The 19,102-nt window shown below is 39.1% G+C and overlaps 3 protein-coding genes across 3 annotated transcripts; 2 read left to right on the top strand and 1 right to left on the bottom strand.

Moving 5' to 3' along the window:
• The first annotated feature begins 1,161 nt into the window (after positions 1-1,161).
• Positions 1,162-7,142, top strand: LOC129347298 (protocadherin Fat 4-like). Its single transcript, XM_055012152.1, has 8 exons — positions 1,162-1,326; positions 1,515-1,749; positions 1,980-2,321; positions 4,426-5,338; positions 5,425-5,599; positions 5,688-5,868; positions 6,053-6,303; positions 6,412-7,142. The coding sequence occupies exons 4-8, from the start codon at positions 4,835-4,837 to the stop codon at positions 7,140-7,142; spliced, it is 1,842 nt and encodes a 613-aa protein (XP_054868127.1). The 5' UTR covers positions 1,162-1,326; positions 1,515-1,749; positions 1,980-2,321; positions 4,426-4,834.
• A 242-nt stretch (positions 7,143-7,384) lies between these two features.
• Positions 7,385-15,093, top strand: LOC118469784 (protocadherin Fat 4). The gene is made up of 9 exons (XM_035944768.2): positions 7,385-10,736; positions 10,823-10,924; positions 11,086-11,387; positions 11,483-11,568; positions 11,669-11,848; positions 12,065-12,192; positions 12,276-12,493; positions 12,571-12,829; positions 13,119-15,093. The coding sequence occupies exons 1-9, from the start codon at positions 7,385-7,387 to the stop codon at positions 14,534-14,536; spliced, it is 6,045 nt and encodes a 2,014-aa protein (XP_035800661.2). The 3' UTR covers positions 14,537-15,093.
• On the bottom strand, positions 15,083-17,574 carry LOC111563704 (olfactory receptor 52B2-like). The gene has a single exon (XM_055012158.1). It carries the CDS (start codon positions 17,324-17,326, stop codon positions 16,337-16,339), a length of 990 nt encoding a protein of 329 aa, XP_054868133.1. The 5' UTR covers positions 17,327-17,574; the 3' UTR covers positions 15,083-16,336.
• Positions 17,575-19,102: the final 1,528 nt, after the last annotated feature.

Below are 19,102 nucleotides of genomic sequence, written 5' to 3'. Positions count from 1 at the left end.
GAAAACAAAATGTAGTAATATGCTTTTATTTTTGTCTCACTTAAAGTAAAAAAAAAAAAAAAAAAAAAAAAAACTGAAGAAAGGGCTTTTTGTGTTTTGTGTGTGCTTTTCCCCAGTGAGTCAAAGCAAGGGACCTTTTGTGATCCCTGGCTAGGATTGAGTTGCCATTCCCTGCAACCGGAGACAATCTCACAGTCATTTAAAGGGGGGTCACATGTCCATTTATCAGGCTTTTCTCAGCAGCACTGTCCTTTGCTGTGCAACACGCCACTGCCCTCTTCTCTGAATTGTTCGCAAATATGAACGAAGCCACAGTGGTCTCTTTTCAGTGTATCTAAGACAGAAAGTGGCTCAGTGTTCCTGAATGTAATTAACATCAGGGTCACAGCAGTTGTTTTTATTGGAGACCGCAGTAATGATGTTCCTATATGTACCTTATTTGCAGTAATTTAGTAAGCTATAAAAATAGTAATTTAATTTTGCATATGAAAGAGAAATTACATTTAATGAAACAGTTTTCTCCAAGCAAGTGTTGGTTTCTAGTTGTGTACTCAGATATGATGCACAATAAAATCTAAATTCAGCTTTAACATTCTGCGCTGCGATTTCACGTCAGCTCTCATTGAAACCAGTGATTCAGAGTGTCTGTTTTTTTTCTTCTGTTTTCTCTCCTTTTAACCAGTGAATGAATGGCTTGCAGTCTGAATGAATCCCCCCATCTGACATGCAACAAGAAAGCCTCCCTCCAGGCTACCTTACTGTGGGCAACTGTTCAAAGAGTCCATTTCATGTCTACATTGAATAACCTCAATAGCAAAATCCATGGAGGGAATATAAAACAGATTGATTCAGTAAAACATAGTAGGGGAGCTTTTATCACTCTTTTTTTTTAAAAATCCTTCTCAGAACAGGGACTCATTTTATAAAGAAAGGAGTAACTAATTTAAAGATTATGGGGCATGTTTTCTTTTGAAATAAATATAACAACAAACTTTTAATCTGCTTCATTTTGGAGCCCTAGAGGAACTTTTTTTCTTGTGGACTGCAGGATTTGCATAGAGTGATGTCAAAGAGGCGTGTCAGTCAGGATAACAAGCTGAGCAGATTGGCTAATCACTATGGATACAGCTTTTATAGTTTTGTGTGGAGGTAATGCTGAGCCGTTTCCAGGACTTCACTTTTTTAATGCCACGTCTGTTTTGTTTTGCATAGGATCTTACTTGATTTTGTAATTATGTCCAAGAAAGAGGCACTTGGGAAGTAAACAGTATAATGGACTCGACAGGGCAATGGAGAAAATATGTCATTTTATTGGTTTTTTTTGTGGTAAGTTGTCCTATTGACTACAGTTTGTTTATACTTTTCAATCTGCTTGAATTTTAATACATTTTAAATTAAAGTGAATTTACATATGTGGAGCGTGAAAACAAATCTCCAATTCCAATCATGTAAATGCCTCAAAAGTTGTATATATACGCATATTGCACTTCAAAAAGAGTTCTTTGCTCCCTCAGGTGTTTAATACTGCTTTCACTCATGACCCTTCATCTGGAAACGCAGTGAATGTGAGCAGTGAGATGGAGTTTGCAGATATTGTCTTAGGGCAGCATACGCTTCCCTCCTGGTATTATACATCTGTTGATGCTGTGCTGAAGCATGGCACAGTCAGCACTCATAACAGATGGCAAACACAGATGGCTTTCTCCAAAGCAGTTTATTCATTTCAAGTGAAAGAAGACACAGTACCAGGTTAGTCATCTTTCCTCATGTACGCACCCATGCATGTTGTTTGTTGACAACGGTTCAATTGATTGCTTTTTTTTAAATCTGTAACTTTATCAATACTCTCCTAATTTTTAACATGTAAGACAGTAAAGATCCTTCTGTTTTCCACAGTAATGTTGCCAAAAGTTTTCTTTTCACTCCCCAGTTGTTATGTAAACTGCCCTGTAATGATGCATTATCCACTGTGTTGACAGGAACAGTTGTGGGAAAGGTGGAAACGCAGTTTGGGACTCTCACGCCTATCACCTACTCAGTTCAGGAGGATGACGGAGAGAACCTGTTCCTGCTCGGCCGAATCTCAGGGGAGTTCCTATTATCCCGCAGCCTGGATTTCGAAACACAAAGATTCTATGTTCTCACGGTGGCGCTACAGCAGGGGGATTCGCACGTATCCAGTGTCAGAGTTTACTTCAATGTGCTGGATGTGAACGACAACCCCCCTGTTTTCAGTATGAATGCCTTTTCTGCATCGCTGCTTGAGGACACACAGGTCGGCACTTGCTTCCTATGGTTGAATGTGTCTGATAAAGATGATGGTAAGTGTGCAAAGTACAGCTGAAACATTCCCACCATGCTATGTTTGTAGATTTTACCTGTATGACATTGAAACATACTCAAATAGGTACTTTATTAACCCAAAAAGATCATTTCAGTGTCACTTCACATAAACCATAAATACAAATAAAAGGTCAATTCCATACAATCAAATAAAATTCAAAAACATGTAAGAAAGACTGAGCCATAGCTACATGTGTTGAGAGTACATGCATGTTTGGGAACTGCCCTCTCCAAATCACAGGCTTTACAGGTACAACAAAGGTTCAAAACCAGTAGTTTAATTCTCTTTTTCTGATTTAAAGTTGTTTTTCTGTCTTGCATCTTCAAAATTTTTAGTTGGTACTGCACACATCTGTGACCTCTCAAAAAACAGGCCTTTCCACGGCTCCTGTGTGTAAGAATTTCTTTGCTGCCTCTTTTAAAGCAACATTTCATGAGCAACGTCGATCAAAATCTACAGTACTGACGGAATTCATCTTATAAATGTGATTTTGTGAACAGCTGCATGATTCTAATTGACTGGAATTTCAGAAAGTGAAGCACAAATGTACAAATCTATAAAAAGATGCAGAAGAAATCCTACTTTTTCCACACATTTCTACAGAGAACCTATTCATTTTACATGAATAGTTTGAAGTCTGTTTGAACTGCTCATGCAGGCTCACGATAAATACACGATTTATTATCACTGTCCTGTTTCCATTTTTCATATTGGAGCTGCTCCTCCAGCAAGGGATTTGTGGGTCTAAGCAATTAATGGGGGTCAAATTCACAACTAGCCCTGCATCTCACAGTTCAGCTCAAACTAATGAGATGTTATTGCCATACCTGATTGCGATTTCTTTTGCAAAAACTCTGCACTTTGTATAATTAGCACTAACATCACCCGGATCTTTCAGCACTTATAACACTGAATGATAGCAACATGGGGCCTGTAGCGCAGAGCACATGCTCTGAGTAGAAAAGACATGATTGCATTTACCATAAATTATTTACCCAATTAAGTTTTGTTGAAAATGATCCTTCAGTATGCAGCATTATAAAGAAACAAAGGGCTGCAAAGACCACACACTTGTGGTGTTTTCACTAACAAATTGCTAACAAATGTCTGATTATAGTTTATTGACAGCAAACATAGGATCAGTTCGTATGCAAAATGCATTGATTTACAGCTATATCAAATATTATTCATACACTTTCAGACAAATTTGGATTTGTAGTGAATTTTTATCTGACGAATTTCTCTTGGCTGAAACTGGCATAAATAAGTGAGACAATACAGTTAGACATTTGATTACAGTCGTTAATGATACTATTACCATATTCAAAATCACTCATACCCTTTTTCGTATTCAATGGTAACACTTATATTTTCCATTACAGCAATCAAGCAGTTCTTATTACTGCTAACAAGCTTCTTGCTGATGATCATTGGATTCTTCTTTGCCACTGCAGTGGTCATTTTGGCTTCCGACCTTTTACATTTGTGGAACTCGTACTTTTCTGACAGTTTTTTGGATTTATAACCCATTCCCTTCTTGTGAGCAGTCCTACTGCACAACTCTCTCTGGTTTTACCAGTGACTTGCAATTAACTGACTAGAAAACTACTGCATCAGCTGTTCACAATGTGTTAAAGTGCTGTAGAACATGGTAGAACTTACCAAGACCATATGGAATGGTATTGAATCATGCATTATCTCAAATATTGCAGACGATTTTAAGGGGTAATTTTGAACATTACATTTTTAGTAAGAAAGTTAAAAAAACATAGAAAGAGTTAATTTGAATGCCTTACTTGCCAGAAGAAACCTATTGTTCAAAGAAAAATTCACTTTAAATCCAAATTTGGCATCTGTATGAGTAACTTTGGGCTTAACTGTATATGATATGGGTTAAGAAAATTTTATTTTTTGAAATGCATGTTTAAATGTGTATGATAATGCATCAGCCAAGTTTAATTAACCTCTAAGTAGAAGTAAATGATAGATGTCATCCCATATCTTACTCTAGACCAAGCTTTTACCATGTAGCTGTTCTATCATCCGCCATAAGTCATGTGTTATGTGTTCCTCTCTGCCAGGCGACAACGGAGAACTAAAGCTAAGAGTGGTTGGTGGTGATGAAGAGGATGTGTTCTTCATCCATTCAACGGGTAATTTATGCTTGAACAAAAAGTTAGACAGAGAGAGACAATCTTCCTACAATCTAACCATGACGGCCATCGACTGTGTCCAGCCGGTGTCTTTACAGCTCACCAGCACAGCTCAAGTTACTGTGGTTGTCGAAGATGTCAACGACAATGCTCCAGTGTTTGTGTCACCCAAAAGTGTTAATATACCAGAAGACACCTTGCTTCATTCTGTTATAATGACTGTACATGCTGAGGATGAAGATGCTGGATCCAATGGGAAGGTTTTATATTATTTAAACACACATCTGGTGGGATATTCAGCATCGATCACAGAAGTGGAGCAATATACCTGGAGGAGATGTTAGACAGAGAAGAGGTAGATACGCTGACTATTACTCTAACAGCCACTGATAGAGGCTCACCCCAAATGGCAACCACAATGAATCTCACGGTGCATGTTGAGGATGCAAATGACTATGATCCCGAGTTTTTACAAAACAACTACAGCCTGACAGTCGGAGAGGACATCCCCAGAGGAACAAGTCTGTTTCAGGTTCAGGCTTATGATCAGGATATTGGGCCAAATGGACGAGTGAGGTATATATTGACCCAGGCGAGTCCGTTTGTGGTGGACGCAGTTCGGGGTGTTGTCACGGTCATGGACAAACTGGACAGGGAAAAGGACCCAAACTACACCTTCGTCATAACTGCTGTAGATCAGGGGAACATCCCCAGATCTGCTACTGCTGCTGTCAGTGTCACAGTGTTGGATATCAATGACTTTGCACCACAGTTTTCTCCAGAAACACTCATCATACATGTCATGGAAAATGAAGAGAATCCATTGGAGCTAATACATCAGGTGCAACTGGGTCTCAGTGAAGTAAAAGTTCAAGAATGCAGTTAAGAGAGAGTTTGGTTGGTAATTTCTTTCTCTTTTTTGATCAGGTCTCAGCTTTGGATGAAGATTTAGGGATGAACAGTCAGCTTACCTATTTCATACAGTCAGGAAACAGTGATGGTTTATTCTCCATCACACCCAGTGGCACGTTTGAGATTTTACACACCCTAGATAAGGAGAAGGAATCGCTGTATATCATCACCATCACTGCGGTTGATTCAGGTGATTTAAGTCCCAATTAAATAACATGTTATATCAACAATTTCTTCACCATTTTGTTTGTTAATAACTGTCGTTCTGTCATTTGAAGGATTTCCACCTCTAACAGGTACTCTGACTGTTCATGTCATAGTGGATGATGTCAATGATAATCATCCAGAGTTCACTGAGGAAGTCTACAACACCATCTTACCTGAGGACAGTCCTATCGGTACTGTGTTTGCCATGATAACGGCATCTGACATTGATGAGGGTGTCAACGGGGAAATAAGGTAACATGTCCTCACAAAAAGACGTTTAATATTTGAGAATCATATTAAGAGGTATTTTTCAGGTCAGAGGTCTTCTGAATTCATCTAATAAACTGCATTAGAGCAACTTTCAGAATGCTATATACAGTATGTTTACATTAAATTTTATTGGGATGTACAGAGAAAGCCTTGTGTTTTTATTTAGGTACTTTATGGAAGACCTTGATGTACCTTTTGCCATTGAGGAAACATCTGGAGAATTGTTTACAACCGGTATCCTGGACAGGGAGACAGTAGCCATTTACAGGCTGACAGTGATTGGTAGTGATAAGCATCCTGCACAGCCTCTATCAAGCTCTGTGTTTGTTATTGTACTTATCGGAGATGTCAATGACCACTGGCCCCAGTTTTTGGACAGCCCTTATGTGGCCTACGTGCCCACTGAGTTACCTCCAGGTGAGAGATTTAACTTCCGCTTGACTGTCATATATTTCATTCCATTCCTGGAAAAACTGACAGGGTTAAGAGGACAATTTCATGTTTTTTCATGCTGTTTTTCTGCAGGTTCAGTTGTATGTGCAGTAAGAGCAACAGACGAAGACACTGACATGAATGCAGAATTACATTATTCATTATATGGACCAAGTTCAGATCTGTTTTCCATCGATCCATACAGTGGCACTGTTTTCACCTCAAGTGTTCTCCAGAGAATGGATGATATTATTGTCAATGTGCATGTAGAAGATGGTGGAGAAGATCGTAAATTTGACACCACTACTATCAGCATCAGATTTCAGGATGTCTCTGAGTTCCCCCAGATGAATGTGGATGTTCAGAGTTACTCTCTCTCTGAGGATGAGCCAGTGGAAGTGTTGGTTGCTGTGGTCTCTGCGACAAGCACCAGAGCTGAACCCATCTCTTTTTATCTTGCTGCCGGAAACTTTGAAGACATGTTCCATGTGGAGCAATTAAGTGGAGCACTGACAGTGGAGAACCCACTGGATTATGAAAACAAAAAGCAGTTCTCTTTGTTGATAGAAGCCAGAGACTCTGGCTTGCCTCCCTTCTCATCATTTTCACAAATTTACATAAACATCACTGATGTAAATGATAATTTCCCACAGTTCACTCAATCTGAGTACAGATGTGAGGTTTTTGAGAATTCCCCACCATCTGGGGTTTGTGATGTTCTTGCTGTTGATGCAGATTCTGGCAATTACAGCACAGTGCAGTACAACATAACAGAAGGAAACACTGATAACTTTTTTATTATTGACCTGAAAATGGTTTATTGAGCACCACTGGAAGCTTAGATAGAGAAGATATTCCTGAATTCAATTTAACAGTTGAAGCTGCAGAGCTAAACAATCCTCTTCATAAAGACAGAACCACTGTTATCATCACTGTGTTAGACAGAAATGACAACGCACCTCGTTTTTCACAGATTTTTTACACAGAGCTGCCTGAGGATGTTCCTGTTGGACACTCAATTATACAAGTCACCTCAACTGATGATGATACTGATGCTAATGCAGTGATGAATTACTTCCTAACTGACCAAAGTGATGATACGCTTTTCAGTATTGATCTCACCACTGGCTACATCACTGTTGAAGGTAGTTTGGACAGGGAGGTGCAAGATCATTACATCTTGAAAGTAAATGCAAATGATTCAGCATGGAGTATAAGCACAGATGTCAGTATAGTCATTTTAGATGTCAATGATAATAGACCTGTATTTTCTGATAATTTTTATATGGCTGTTCTCCCTGAAACACAAGATAAAGAGGTGTTTGTCTTGAAAGTTGTTGCTACAGATGCAGACATTGGCCAAAACAGTGAGATTTTCTATGCTATTGAACCTCCAAATGAGGAGTTTTGGGTGAATGCTTCCTCTGGAGAAATCTATACAAAGCAGCCACTGATGCTACATAATTCTGCTTTTGAAATCAGTCAGTTTACAGTTGTTGCTTTCGACTGTGGCATTGTTCCTACTTTTAGTAATACCACAGTCATAGTGAGATTGGAACAATATAACCACCACCCACCAGTGTTTCTACCTGTACAGCCTCTGATTGCTGTTCCGTACCACCTGCCTGTGGGAACTGAGGTGGTCCAGTTTACAGCAATGGATCTGGATGTCAACAGGAGTGCTAATATTGAGTATGTTTTGGATGGAGGTAATGCATCTGATTTCTTTTGGATTCAAGCTGACAATGGAAAGTTATTCTTAAATCAGACTTTAGCTGATGCTGAAAATCTGTTCCTCACTTTATTTGTTGTGGCTAAAGACCAAGGCACTCCCTCTTTGTCATCACAGACTGAAATCACTTTTGAAATTACTGGGATGAATCAATTTTCTCCGAGCTTTAGCAAACCACATGTTATTTTTTCTGTCCCTGAGGACTTGCCTGTTGGATCAGTAATTGGGAAAATTCAAGCAGAAGATACGGATTATGGTCCCAATGGTGCAGTCATGTACCGCATCAGTCCAGAAAATCAATATTTACCATTGTCAGTCGGAGAAGTCTCTGGACTGCTAACTCTGATCAAAGAGCTTGACTTTGAAAAAGAAGGTACTTATCATTTCCAAATCAAAGCCATAGATGGTGGATGGGTCTCTAAAACTGGTATGATAAATGCTACAGTAATAGTCATGGATGTGAATGATAATCCTCCAGTCTTTTCATCCTCAGAGTATACCACGTCAGTGCCTGAAAACTCAGATATTGGAACTAATGTTCTACATGTGAAGGCTACTGACAGTGATTCAGGCACAAATGCACAAATATTCTACTCTGTTATTGCTGGCCATGTGGATAAATTTGCAATTGATTCAACAAATGGCACAATCACCAGTTTGGATGTCTTTGATTACGAGCAAGAGCAGATCTTTGACATAACAATCAAAGCTTCAAACACTGGTGGGCATACTTTATTTAGTTTAGCGCACATTGTCATCCAAATCTCTGATGTCAATGAGTTCACACCAAAGTTCAGGAAAAAAGAATTTAACTTCTCAGTATTTAAAAATGTGTCTATTGGAACTCTGATTGGAAAAGTGACAGCCACGGATTACGACCAAGGCTCTGAAGGTCAGGTGTTTTTCTTGATGTTTGGTCAGAGCAAAAGTATGGGCTTTGAAATTGACAAACTTTCTGGAGAAATATACACCACAAACAGTCTGAGGAAACAAGGTAACAGCCATGTAGCTTTAAAAGTTCTGGCAAAGAACCATGGTGTTATTACTGGGATGGATGTTGATGAGACTTTGGTCTATGTTAGTGTGACTGACACAAATGATCCACCCGTGTTCACTCCTACAAGTTATATAGCAAATATTACAGAGGACAGTCCAGCTGGGACATCTGTGGTGACTGTGAGTGCTCTGGATCAGGACTCCATCTTGGACTGGAATCGTTTCTTCTTCAGCATTGAAAACGGAAACACAAATTTCTCTTTTGCCATTGATCCATCCAGTGGTCTTATCTCAGTGAATTCTCCACTTGACAGAGAACTCTGGCCAGTTTATAATCTGACTGTTACAGCCACTGATAATGGTTCTCCACCAGCCACTGGGACGACTACTGTCATTGTGACCATTGGTGATGTGAATGACAATGCCCCTAAACTCACAACAACTGGAGCTCAGGTGAAGGAAAATCAACCTGAAGGCACTGTAGTCACCAGATTAAATGCATCCGATTCAGATTTACCACCAAACCAGGGTCCTTTTACATACTCGTTATTAAATCGTTCAACTGGTTTTTTACTTACGCCTGATGGACTTTTACTCACCACACAGACTATTGATCGAGAACAAGCCTCTACATATCAACTCCTGGTGGTTACTGGAGATGCAGGAGTTCCTTCTCCACTATCGTCAACAGCAACACTCCATATCAGGGTCATGGATGAAAATGATAACCCTTCATTCCCAAGAAATATTTTCATTGAGGTGAAATACTTTGGCAGTTCTTTCCAAGGAGGCATGATTGGAAACGTACATCCCGAGGATCAGGATGTGGATGACACATTCAGCTGCACCATCAAAAGTGGGCCAGTTAACATGTTTGTAATACCTAATGGCACATGTGAGCTGTGGTCGGCTCCCTTTCGAGGTGAGGCCACATTTAACATCACCATCGAAGCTACAGACCAGCTTCACTTCCCGGTTAACAACAGCATCTACGTAAACTACAAAGGCTTTACTAATGCCTCTATAGACAGCTGTATATTATTCTATGTGTCATCACCCTCAGTGGAAGAGTTCTTGTCCAATAAATATTTGAGGTTTGTGAAAGCTCTGGACAGTCTCTTTAACCTCCAGGCCTCAAAGACTCACGTGTTTGGAATCAAACATATTGGCAATGAAATCCTCCTGCTGGCTGCTGTCAAAAATTACAATGGTCAGTATCTTAGCAAAGAGGTAGCAAGCGGTATATCTGCTGGACATAAGAAATTACTGGAGGCTCAGAGCAACGTGACCATTTCTCACATCACCAGTGACCCGTGTCTCACCAGTCCTTGTCAAAACAGGGCAACCTGCAGCAAAAACATTTTCATCAGCCAGGAGGTTTCTGCCCTGGAAAGTGTAGCAGTGATCTTCGTGTCACCACAGAAAGAGATTTTTAATTGTACATGTCCTGTCGGATTCACAGGTTTACTCTGTGAAGGTGACATCAACGAATGTGAGTTGAATCCCTGTGAGAATAGAGGCACATGTGTGAATACTGAAGGAAGCTTTTACTGTCACTGTCAGAGTGGCTTCTCTGGATCTGTCTGCTCTGCTGATGGAGATGAATGCATGAAGGTGAAGTGCCAAAATGGGGCAACTTGTACTCCCTCTCTGGATGGATATCACTGTGACTGTGTACCTGGATTTGAAGGTAGACTTTGATGTAGAAAACACAGATTGTGTGTTTACAGAAGCCAGAAATTATTTTTAAATCTGTGTTTTGCTTTTTTTTTTCAGGTGAAATGTGTGAGGACTTTATAGACCACTGCAGGTCAGCACCCTGTGTTGAGGGCAGCTGCATCAATTTACAGACTGGTTTCTCCTGTAATTGTCCATTTGGTAAGAACACTACATAAAGGGAATCTTTAAAGCTAAAGTTCACCATTTTAAGAAAGATACTCATTGGAAACAGTGACATTCTTAGTTACGTTTTTGTCAAGTTACAGCTAAAAAATGCATTAAATAAAACATCCTAATGCTGAAATTTGCCCTTATTTCAGGAGTGAGTGGAGTCCACTGCGAGGAACACAGCTATGGCTTTGAAGAGCTGTCTTTCATGGAGTTTCCTTCACTGGATCGCAGGACTAATTTAGTCTCTCTGGAGTTTGCGACAGTGCAGAGGAACTCCCTCCTCCTCTACAATCCTAGAGGATCATCCAGCAGGGATTTCTTGGCGCTGGAGATACTGGATGGAGCCGTACATCTCTCTTATGACCTGGGGTCAGGACCTGTGAGGCTGCAGACACACAAACATGTTGCAGATGGAGCTTTTCATAGTGTCACTGTCAGGAGGATTGGAAACGTGAGTTTTAAATATGTCCATATGCAATCAATCAACAGTTTTCAATGGAGGAAATGAATTGAAAACAACTCATGAGTGCTATTTGTGTCCAATAGATGGGTTCTTTGCATGTGGACAACTGTACAGATGTTGAAAACAATGGATTTTGTTTTTCACAGAGTGATGGCAGCATCTCACAAAGGTAGCCGCAAAGCAGTAATTACTAATTTTACATTTCTGTTTGAATGTTTGGGTATGCTTGTGTCAATCATTTCTCTTTCTCTGTGTTTCTGTCTAATCAGAACTCTTGATGTTGGTAACAATAATATGACAATTGGAGGACTGAGGACAATCGACTTTATTTTACTCCATCCCACTCAGATACAAAGTCATGACTTTGTTGGATGTATTCGAAACATTCACGTTAATGGCATCCTGTTGAGACCTTCAATGGCCCTCGCAACATATAACATCTTTGATAGGTAGACTTGTTAAATTTAAAACATGTAGATACTGGAGATAAACGAACACCTCAGTCTTTACCTTTTAAATATCTGTGTGTGTGTATATATATATATATATATATATATATATATATATATATATATATGTTTTATTACAAAAAATTTTCTTTTGTTGATTTCGTATATGCCGGAATTTCAGCAACATGTCTTGCCTTTTATATATATTTTATAAAGGTGTCCTCGAGCAGCAGTGTCACCATGTCTCAGTGTTCCATGCAAGAATGCTGGTGTTTGCCATGACCTTTGGTTTGACTACCTTTGTGAGTGCAAAAGCCCTTTTACTGGAAGAAACTGTGCAAAAGGTAAACAAAAAATCTACATGAATTTTTAAAATGTATTTTTTTATTATGAGTAAAAGATTAAACTTTGCTTCCTTTCTGAACAGAAATGACAGACGAGCTCGTTTTGCATTTTAATGGGAGTGACTATATTGAATATGTTATTAAGGAGAGATTCAAGAGAGACTATCTGATTAAAGATTTGGTGGGTGGTAAGAAAGAGGGAAACATGAGAGACCAAACTGTTATTAACATCAAGTTCAAGACCAAAGAAGATGGCGTTTTATTGTTCGTTCTTGGACAGATGGGATACATTATGCTGAAGGTATTTATGACATGTTAGATCATCACTTATCCCGTGTTTATATTTCAAGTGTAAAACTGTTGTTTTTTCTAATCCAGATAAAAGACAGAAAACCTGTGTATGTTTCCAAAGACACACTGTCAGGACATCTATCTGAGTTCATCGTGGACCCTCCAGTGGCTGATGGGGTTTGGCATGTCTTCTCCTTGTTCAGCAATGGACAGAACACTTTTCTGTTAGTGGATGGTAAACCAGTGTTGAACAGCACTGACCTAAGTATGAATTTCACTCCTTTAAGTGTGGAAAAGATCATTCTTGGTGCAGCACTGACAGGAGACACAAAGCTCCAACAGTCAGGTAAAGATACACAGTGGATCAGATGACTAATTCTATCAGTTTATAGCATTAACATGTGAAAGACTTATGAAACAAAAGCCAGAAAATGTAAAACACAGTCTTGTCCTTGTCCCTGATCCTCAGCTGATGAAAGTCTTATATAGCAACATATTGAGTTATTTCACCTCTTGCAAGAGGTTTTATCAGATTAAGTTTTCCTCGCTGTACAACCTGTATGTGTAAAGTTGCCTGAGGTGTTGGAAAGACAGTTGACATTAATACTGAACCGTCCTCATTCTTTTTATGACAGGGTTCAGTGGCTGTGTGCAGTATTTCAATGTGAGCGGTTACAGTCTGCCTGTCAGCGGTCACAGTTTAATGGTGGACGTCTGGCCCAGTTCAACCCTTACCCACTCCAACTGCAGCTTTCCAGGCGTTTGCTTTCCCTCACTGTGCTCTGAGGAGGACACTGCCCAGAGGACTTGTCTCTCAAACTGTCAAAACCGGTGGACGTGTGGACCAGCTGTGCAGAGCAGGTCCTGCATCTGTTTACATAATGTCTCGGGCCATTTCTGTGATCTCTGTGTTGCTACAATGGAAAACTATAATGAGTGCTCTGAGATTCAGGGCAGCACACCACTGTGGCTCATAGCTGTGGTTCTTCCTTTAATCTCCATGCTGGTGATTTCTGGAATGCTTGTTGTCCTCTGCAGAGTGAGGCAGTTTGATGCAACATGTCAGACTGAGAGCCTACCACAGAAAACAGAGCAGGGGACAGACAACAGTGCTTTTTGTTTTGGTGACAGCACAGTCCTCACAGATGCCGTGTCTCCAGAAAGAGAGAATCGACATGACCCAGCGAGTGCAGATCAGCGGAGGTCAAGTGTTGATTTTTACTGTGACACCAGCCTGTCAAGTGCTCAGCAGGTGCCAAACAGTGAGCTGGAGTACTATGAAATTGGCAGCATTTGTAGTGCATATCATTCAGACAATACGTCACTGAAACTCAGCTGGCACAAACATTTCTACAGTACAAAATGTGTGAAAGCAGGTGCTAAACAGTGGGCAGATTTAGGGATGCTCTTAGCAGGGCTTAAGAAAGAAACCTCAAGTCAAGAAAAAAGTCCCACAAAGCCTCACAATGTTGCTTTCCGAAACCAGCAGTTATTGACTAAGCTTGACACAGAACAGCCTCGACAGATGCTGCCTTGTTACATTAAGAGATTCCTACAACCAGAGACCCTGGAGCCAATACAGTGTCTCACTTTTGAAGAAATTAGCAAACTAAATGCTCCTCTGGAGCAAACAATGCCACATCAACCAACCCTGAAGTCTGGACCTGCCGAGTCCACCATGAGGACGGACGTCTCATCGGAGAGTGAAACAGACAGCACATTCACCTGCTCAGAGTCTGAGTATGGACAGTTTTCTATCATCAGTGGCACGAAATATATACATGACCAGTCATCCCTGCCAAGCAAAAGCAGCAATTTAAGACAGCAAGGCCTCCTGCCTGTCAATTCATTCTTACAACAAAGCTGCCTCTCTGCTGCAGCTCAGGGCAAAGCAGAAAGTGCTGCCTGCACTATGTTAGAGCAATGGGAAGAAATTTTACAAATGCATCTACCTTTTGGCAGCTATGCACCAGTATTTAAGGATATTGCACATCTGCCCATTGAATCCAATTATAGCTATGATATGCAAAGTGACATAGAGGAAATTATTTGATTGTCATTATATAGAAGAAACTAATGAATCACATGGATTAATGTAGGCTGCAAGTTACATACTATGGAAATATTTTTGATGTAATGAATCTGTAAATGTATCTTGTCAAAATAGATTAATGATGAAAATGAATGACATGAAAATCGTACATTTTTAATTGGACTTGGTATTAAAAAGCAGGGGAACATGTGTTTTAATTTTTACTGAATCTCTTTGTATGTTTACTTGGTTGCTTTATTGCTTCTCTGAAGACTTACCTGTTCAAAGTCAATTTTATATCTTCAGAAGGGGCCAGAGGTTTAATTCATGATGCCCTTTAAATATGGATACAAAGCCTATGAGAAGACAACATTTGATGTTAATGGGAAATTAATTTGTTTGTGCGGCACTAATTATGTCTTAGCTGACTGCTTCTGGCACATGTTCAATTTTTAATACCTGAACATGCAGGATGCTGCGTGTTGGATTAGTTTCATGCTCATTACTATATAGCTTTTATCAAAACTCAAATAGGAAAATCTGTGTACCAAAGAAGAACAGAGAGGCTGCATTTTTTATTTTTTATTTTTTTGCAGAAGTGAAAATGTTGAAGGGTAGCGTGTCCATGTGCAGTATAAATGGAGACTTACATGTGGCCGGAAATTCAGAATATTAAAAACCAAAACAAGAAAGACTCTCCTGCACATACCTTTGATATTTATACTCCATCAAACACAGGGAAGTGATTTTTGCAGGGAAAATGTACTTTAAAAGTTTCTCAGAATTATTATGGGATGAAAGTGAAGTCTGATGCCATGTTCTATGAATATGACAGGTTGCCAGTTGATCGAAGGGCCACACATAGAGACAAACAAGCACACTCCCATTCACATCTACAGACAATTTAGAATTACCGATCAACCTCAGCATGTTTTTGGACTGTGGGAGGAAGCCAGAGGGATCTTCTAGCTGCATGACAACAGTGTTAACCACTGAGCCACTGTGCAGCCTGTGTTCTATGTTAATAAAGAATATTATAATCGATAAAGTATAATCAATTTTGGAATCATTCTGATCAAACTCTTCTACAAACACATGTATGTTCATCTTTTCTTCATTTTAAAATGAAAAGTCTAAAGCAGTATTGTATTAACAGTCTTCATTTCATCAGACCTACCCTGATGGTTTGGCTCCACCAAGTGGTCAATTTAAATTTTGCATTCAAAGGTGTTCCGTTCAGTGTGTCGAAGGTTTTACTCTTAGTATTTTTTTCCAGTACATGACAAAGTAAACACTACATTGCCCAATGTCTACCATGCCAGACGTCAGATTAAGATTACAATATAAAACGTAACAGTGTTGAAAATTTGCCACAGGCACACTTTCAAATACAAGGAGAGACATTTAATGAACTGTACACAATTATTCTGTCTGTAGGGGGTTCATTTTGCATTTACATATATAACAACCCAGTTTTAGATTTCAAGAACTATAGACAGAAACGAGATTTACATCAGAAAATTAGTTAATTTCATCTTCAAGTTCAGAATTTTACTCAGCACAGCATAATTCTGTATGTTACGTGCAGAAAGCTTGATTAAATAAAAATGTAGACCTAAAGAAAACATTTTGAAAATAATAATATGACTGAATGAAAAAGACAACTGGTGGAAACTGAAAATGAATTTAAAACTAAAAAATGACAATGATAAAATCACATTTTGCTTTGAGCTTGTCATTTAAACATTTATGTTTTATTTATTGTTTGTTGGTATAAAAAAAGCTCCATGTGTTTTCTGACTGCTAGTGAAGTAAACTATTCTACTTGACAGTTTGCCTACAGTCATTTTTAATTGCAATGCTTATTTTTCTGTTTTTAAATCTCTGCATCAAAGCCTCTTTAATGTCCTTAGTCTTGAAACAGTAAATCGCTGGATTAACGGCAGCAGGTACGAGGCTGTACGTCATTGTGATAATAATACGAGCAACAGGACTAAAACTGAATCCCAAATTGTTAGCGAGGTAAACAAAGCATCTTGGCACATAGTAAAGGCAGGTGATAAAGAGCTGAGGAGCACACGTGGACAAGACTCTGTGGCGTCTCTCAGTGTGAGGCATTCTCAAAACAGCTAAAATAATGAAAAAATAAGAAAGAATGATGACTGTTAAAGGAACTAACAGTGTGACCATTGCATTTCCGACTGCAACAGACTTAACATATGCAACCTTGTCACCACATCCCAGCCGAGTTATCGATATATGATCACAGTAACACTGCATGATGATATTAAGGTCACAGTAAGGCAACGTTGAGGCATGAAGCACAATCCCCATCATACGTATGAAAGTTAAAACCCAGCAAAGGCAACAAGCAATAGAAACATTTTGGTTTGTGAATAGAAGAGGATATCTGAAGGGAAACCATATGGCAACAAAGCGATCCAATGCCATCATCAGCAAAATCAAAGAATGAACAGCTCCCAAAGCATGGACAAAATACATCTGTGTGAAGCAGGCACTAAATGAAGACACCATGTCATTCCACCAGTATCTGGCAATGATTTTTGGAAGAGTCACAGTTCCGAACGCAAGGTCTGTCACTGCCAGGTGAAAAAAGATCCAGTATGTTGGTTTATGAAGATTCCGCTCAAACATGATGACAGCTAAAATGAAAATATTTCCAATCAAAATAACAAGGAAAACAACAAAAAGTAGAAGAGACACCAGCCCATAATACTCAGGTACAAGTCCAGGGAATCCAGTGATAATAAAGTCTTTAATATTTGTCATATTCCTGAATTTCATACTCATATGCAGACAGAAAAATGATTTTTGGAAGAGTCACAGTTCCGAACGCAAGGTCTGTCACTGCCAGGTGAAAACTGATTTCAAAGATGGAAATAGAATCAAGCAAACAACCTGAAAAGGGAAATTAGAAATGAGTTACAGAGAAGGTAGCACTTCACTTTCTATACTGATGTCGAAGTATCAAAAAAAAAGATTAAAACGTACAGTAGCACAAGAAATCGGTATAATTACTTGGTCCTGCAGGTCACATATCACCAGAACATCTCACCTGTTCAGCTTCGACTCTGATCTGCTTCAAATAACAATCTTGACGTCTGTGACATTTTATATTGTAAAGGTTTCCAGCAGAGTCTGGTCTAATGATGTGTGTAGAGATGAAAACACAGAGGGGCCAAATCCCACGTGCACTCAAGCTTTTGAAGTTTCTCACTGCTTACATTCTGAAATACACAGTGAAAAGTGCCAAGTCTGCTCTGTGGCTGACCGTAAAAGCTGTAAGACTAATACTGGAGAAAAGTCACGTTCAGTGCATATCCACAACAATTAGTAAAAGAATTGTTTGTTAGACCCAAGAGTCTGTCTGGTAGACGAGATAAAATCATTTTATTGCAGCGCTTCGCTCCACTGTATTATTTTTCTCATACATTGTACGTTTTTAGGTAATATTAATTTGCAGATAGATTCTCTTCTTTTGCATCCTTGGTTTTAAACAAAGATTATTAGCACATAAAAAAAAAAAAAAAACAAAAACTGTCCGGTATTATGATAGAAATTTGAACCAGAACACTCAAAGTGCATCCCTCTATATTGTCCAGCTACACAAACCATCTTCTTATATAATAGAGTAGTTAGAAATGTGTTTGTGTAAATTCTCAGTCATCAAGGACATTGTCATTATAAGACCGTCTTGGTTCTTGAAACCTATAAGAACCTTTCAAGAACCCCAAAGAAATGTCCAGTTGCTATCTACAGAAGTGCCTAGGACCTTTTTTTTCAAAGTTTTTTAAATTATAAGTACTAAATCCTAGAACCTCATATCATGGTCACAGTTTTAACTATTGTAATTCAAAAGAGACAATCTAAAAGAAAATGGAAATCAGAAAGGTAACTTCAAAACTCAGGAAATAAAAAAACAACAACCCAGAGACATGGGGAGATTCACAGGGAAGAACTCAGGTAAGTAAACAGGCAGGTAAAGAGACAAACTGAACTCAAGACACAGGAGGTCCAGACTTGTTAGATGAGCAAAAATAAAATGAATAAATAATTATCTGTACTGATTAAAGTATATAAAAATAGCTCTTATGAAATGTTGCTTAATTTTACACATTTAAGGTAATGGAATCTCAGGTTTGAATAAAATCAGAAGTACTTTACTTTCATTCTGGCCAATCAGACGCTCCAGTCGCCTCCTAACTGACCCCAGTAAAGGTCAAAGGGCAAAGTGCTAACTGTAGCCGAGCCATTATTCATATCTATGGTTGGTGGGAGCTTCATTACTAAACTGAGATAGGATAGAAAAAGACAACATTTTCTTCCAGTACAAAACACTGACGCCTGCGGCCATTGTGCCAATTTATTGCACTGGTGAGTCGAGTCAATTCCCAGCTAACTGCAGCCTGAAACTTTGCTAGCTGTGATGCTAAGTTCGGTAAAGTTGGAAAGATATTCACAGATTCGGAATTCCGGCATCAATAACTCATGAGATATACGTTGTAAAAACATAAACAATGCCTCTTTCGAATCGTTGTATCCTAGACAATGTGCTACAAGCCCAGT

Source organism: Amphiprion ocellaris, chromosome 7 (assembly GCF_022539595.1).
Source record: "Amphiprion ocellaris isolate individual 3 ecotype Okinawa chromosome 7, ASM2253959v1, whole genome shotgun sequence".
NCBI lineage: Eukaryota > Metazoa > Chordata > Actinopteri > Pomacentridae > Amphiprion > Amphiprion ocellaris.
This window is presented reverse-complemented; position numbering and strand designations above follow the sequence as displayed.

Bases quoted from the DNA above. Each gene is read 5' to 3' on its own strand.
- LOC129347298 (XM_055012152.1), top strand. From the start codon at position 4,835: ATGTTAGACAGAGAAGAGGTAGATACGCTGACTATTACTCTAACAGCC. The intron at 5,339-5,424 runs GTGCAACTGGGT...TTTTTTGATCAG, and splicing joins CATTGGAGCTAATACATCAG to GTCTCAGCTTTGGATGAAGA. The intron at 6,304-6,411 runs GTGAGAGATTTA...GTTTTTCTGCAG, and splicing joins GCCCACTGAGTTACCTCCAG to GTTCAGTTGTATGTGCAGTA.
- LOC118469784 (XM_035944768.2), top strand. From the start codon at position 7,385: ATGAATTACTTCCTAACTGACCAAAGTGATGATACGCTTTTCAGTATT. The intron at 11,569-11,668 runs GTAGCCGCAAAG...CTGTCTAATCAG, and splicing joins GATGGCAGCATCTCACAAAG to AACTCTTGATGTTGGTAACA. The intron at 12,193-12,275 runs GTAAACAAAAAA...CTTTCTGAACAG, and splicing joins TGGAAGAAACTGTGCAAAAG to AAATGACAGACGAGCTCGTT.
- LOC111563704 (XM_055012158.1), bottom strand. From the start codon at position 17,326: ATGAGTATGAAATTCAGGAATATGACAAATATTAAAGACTTTATTATC.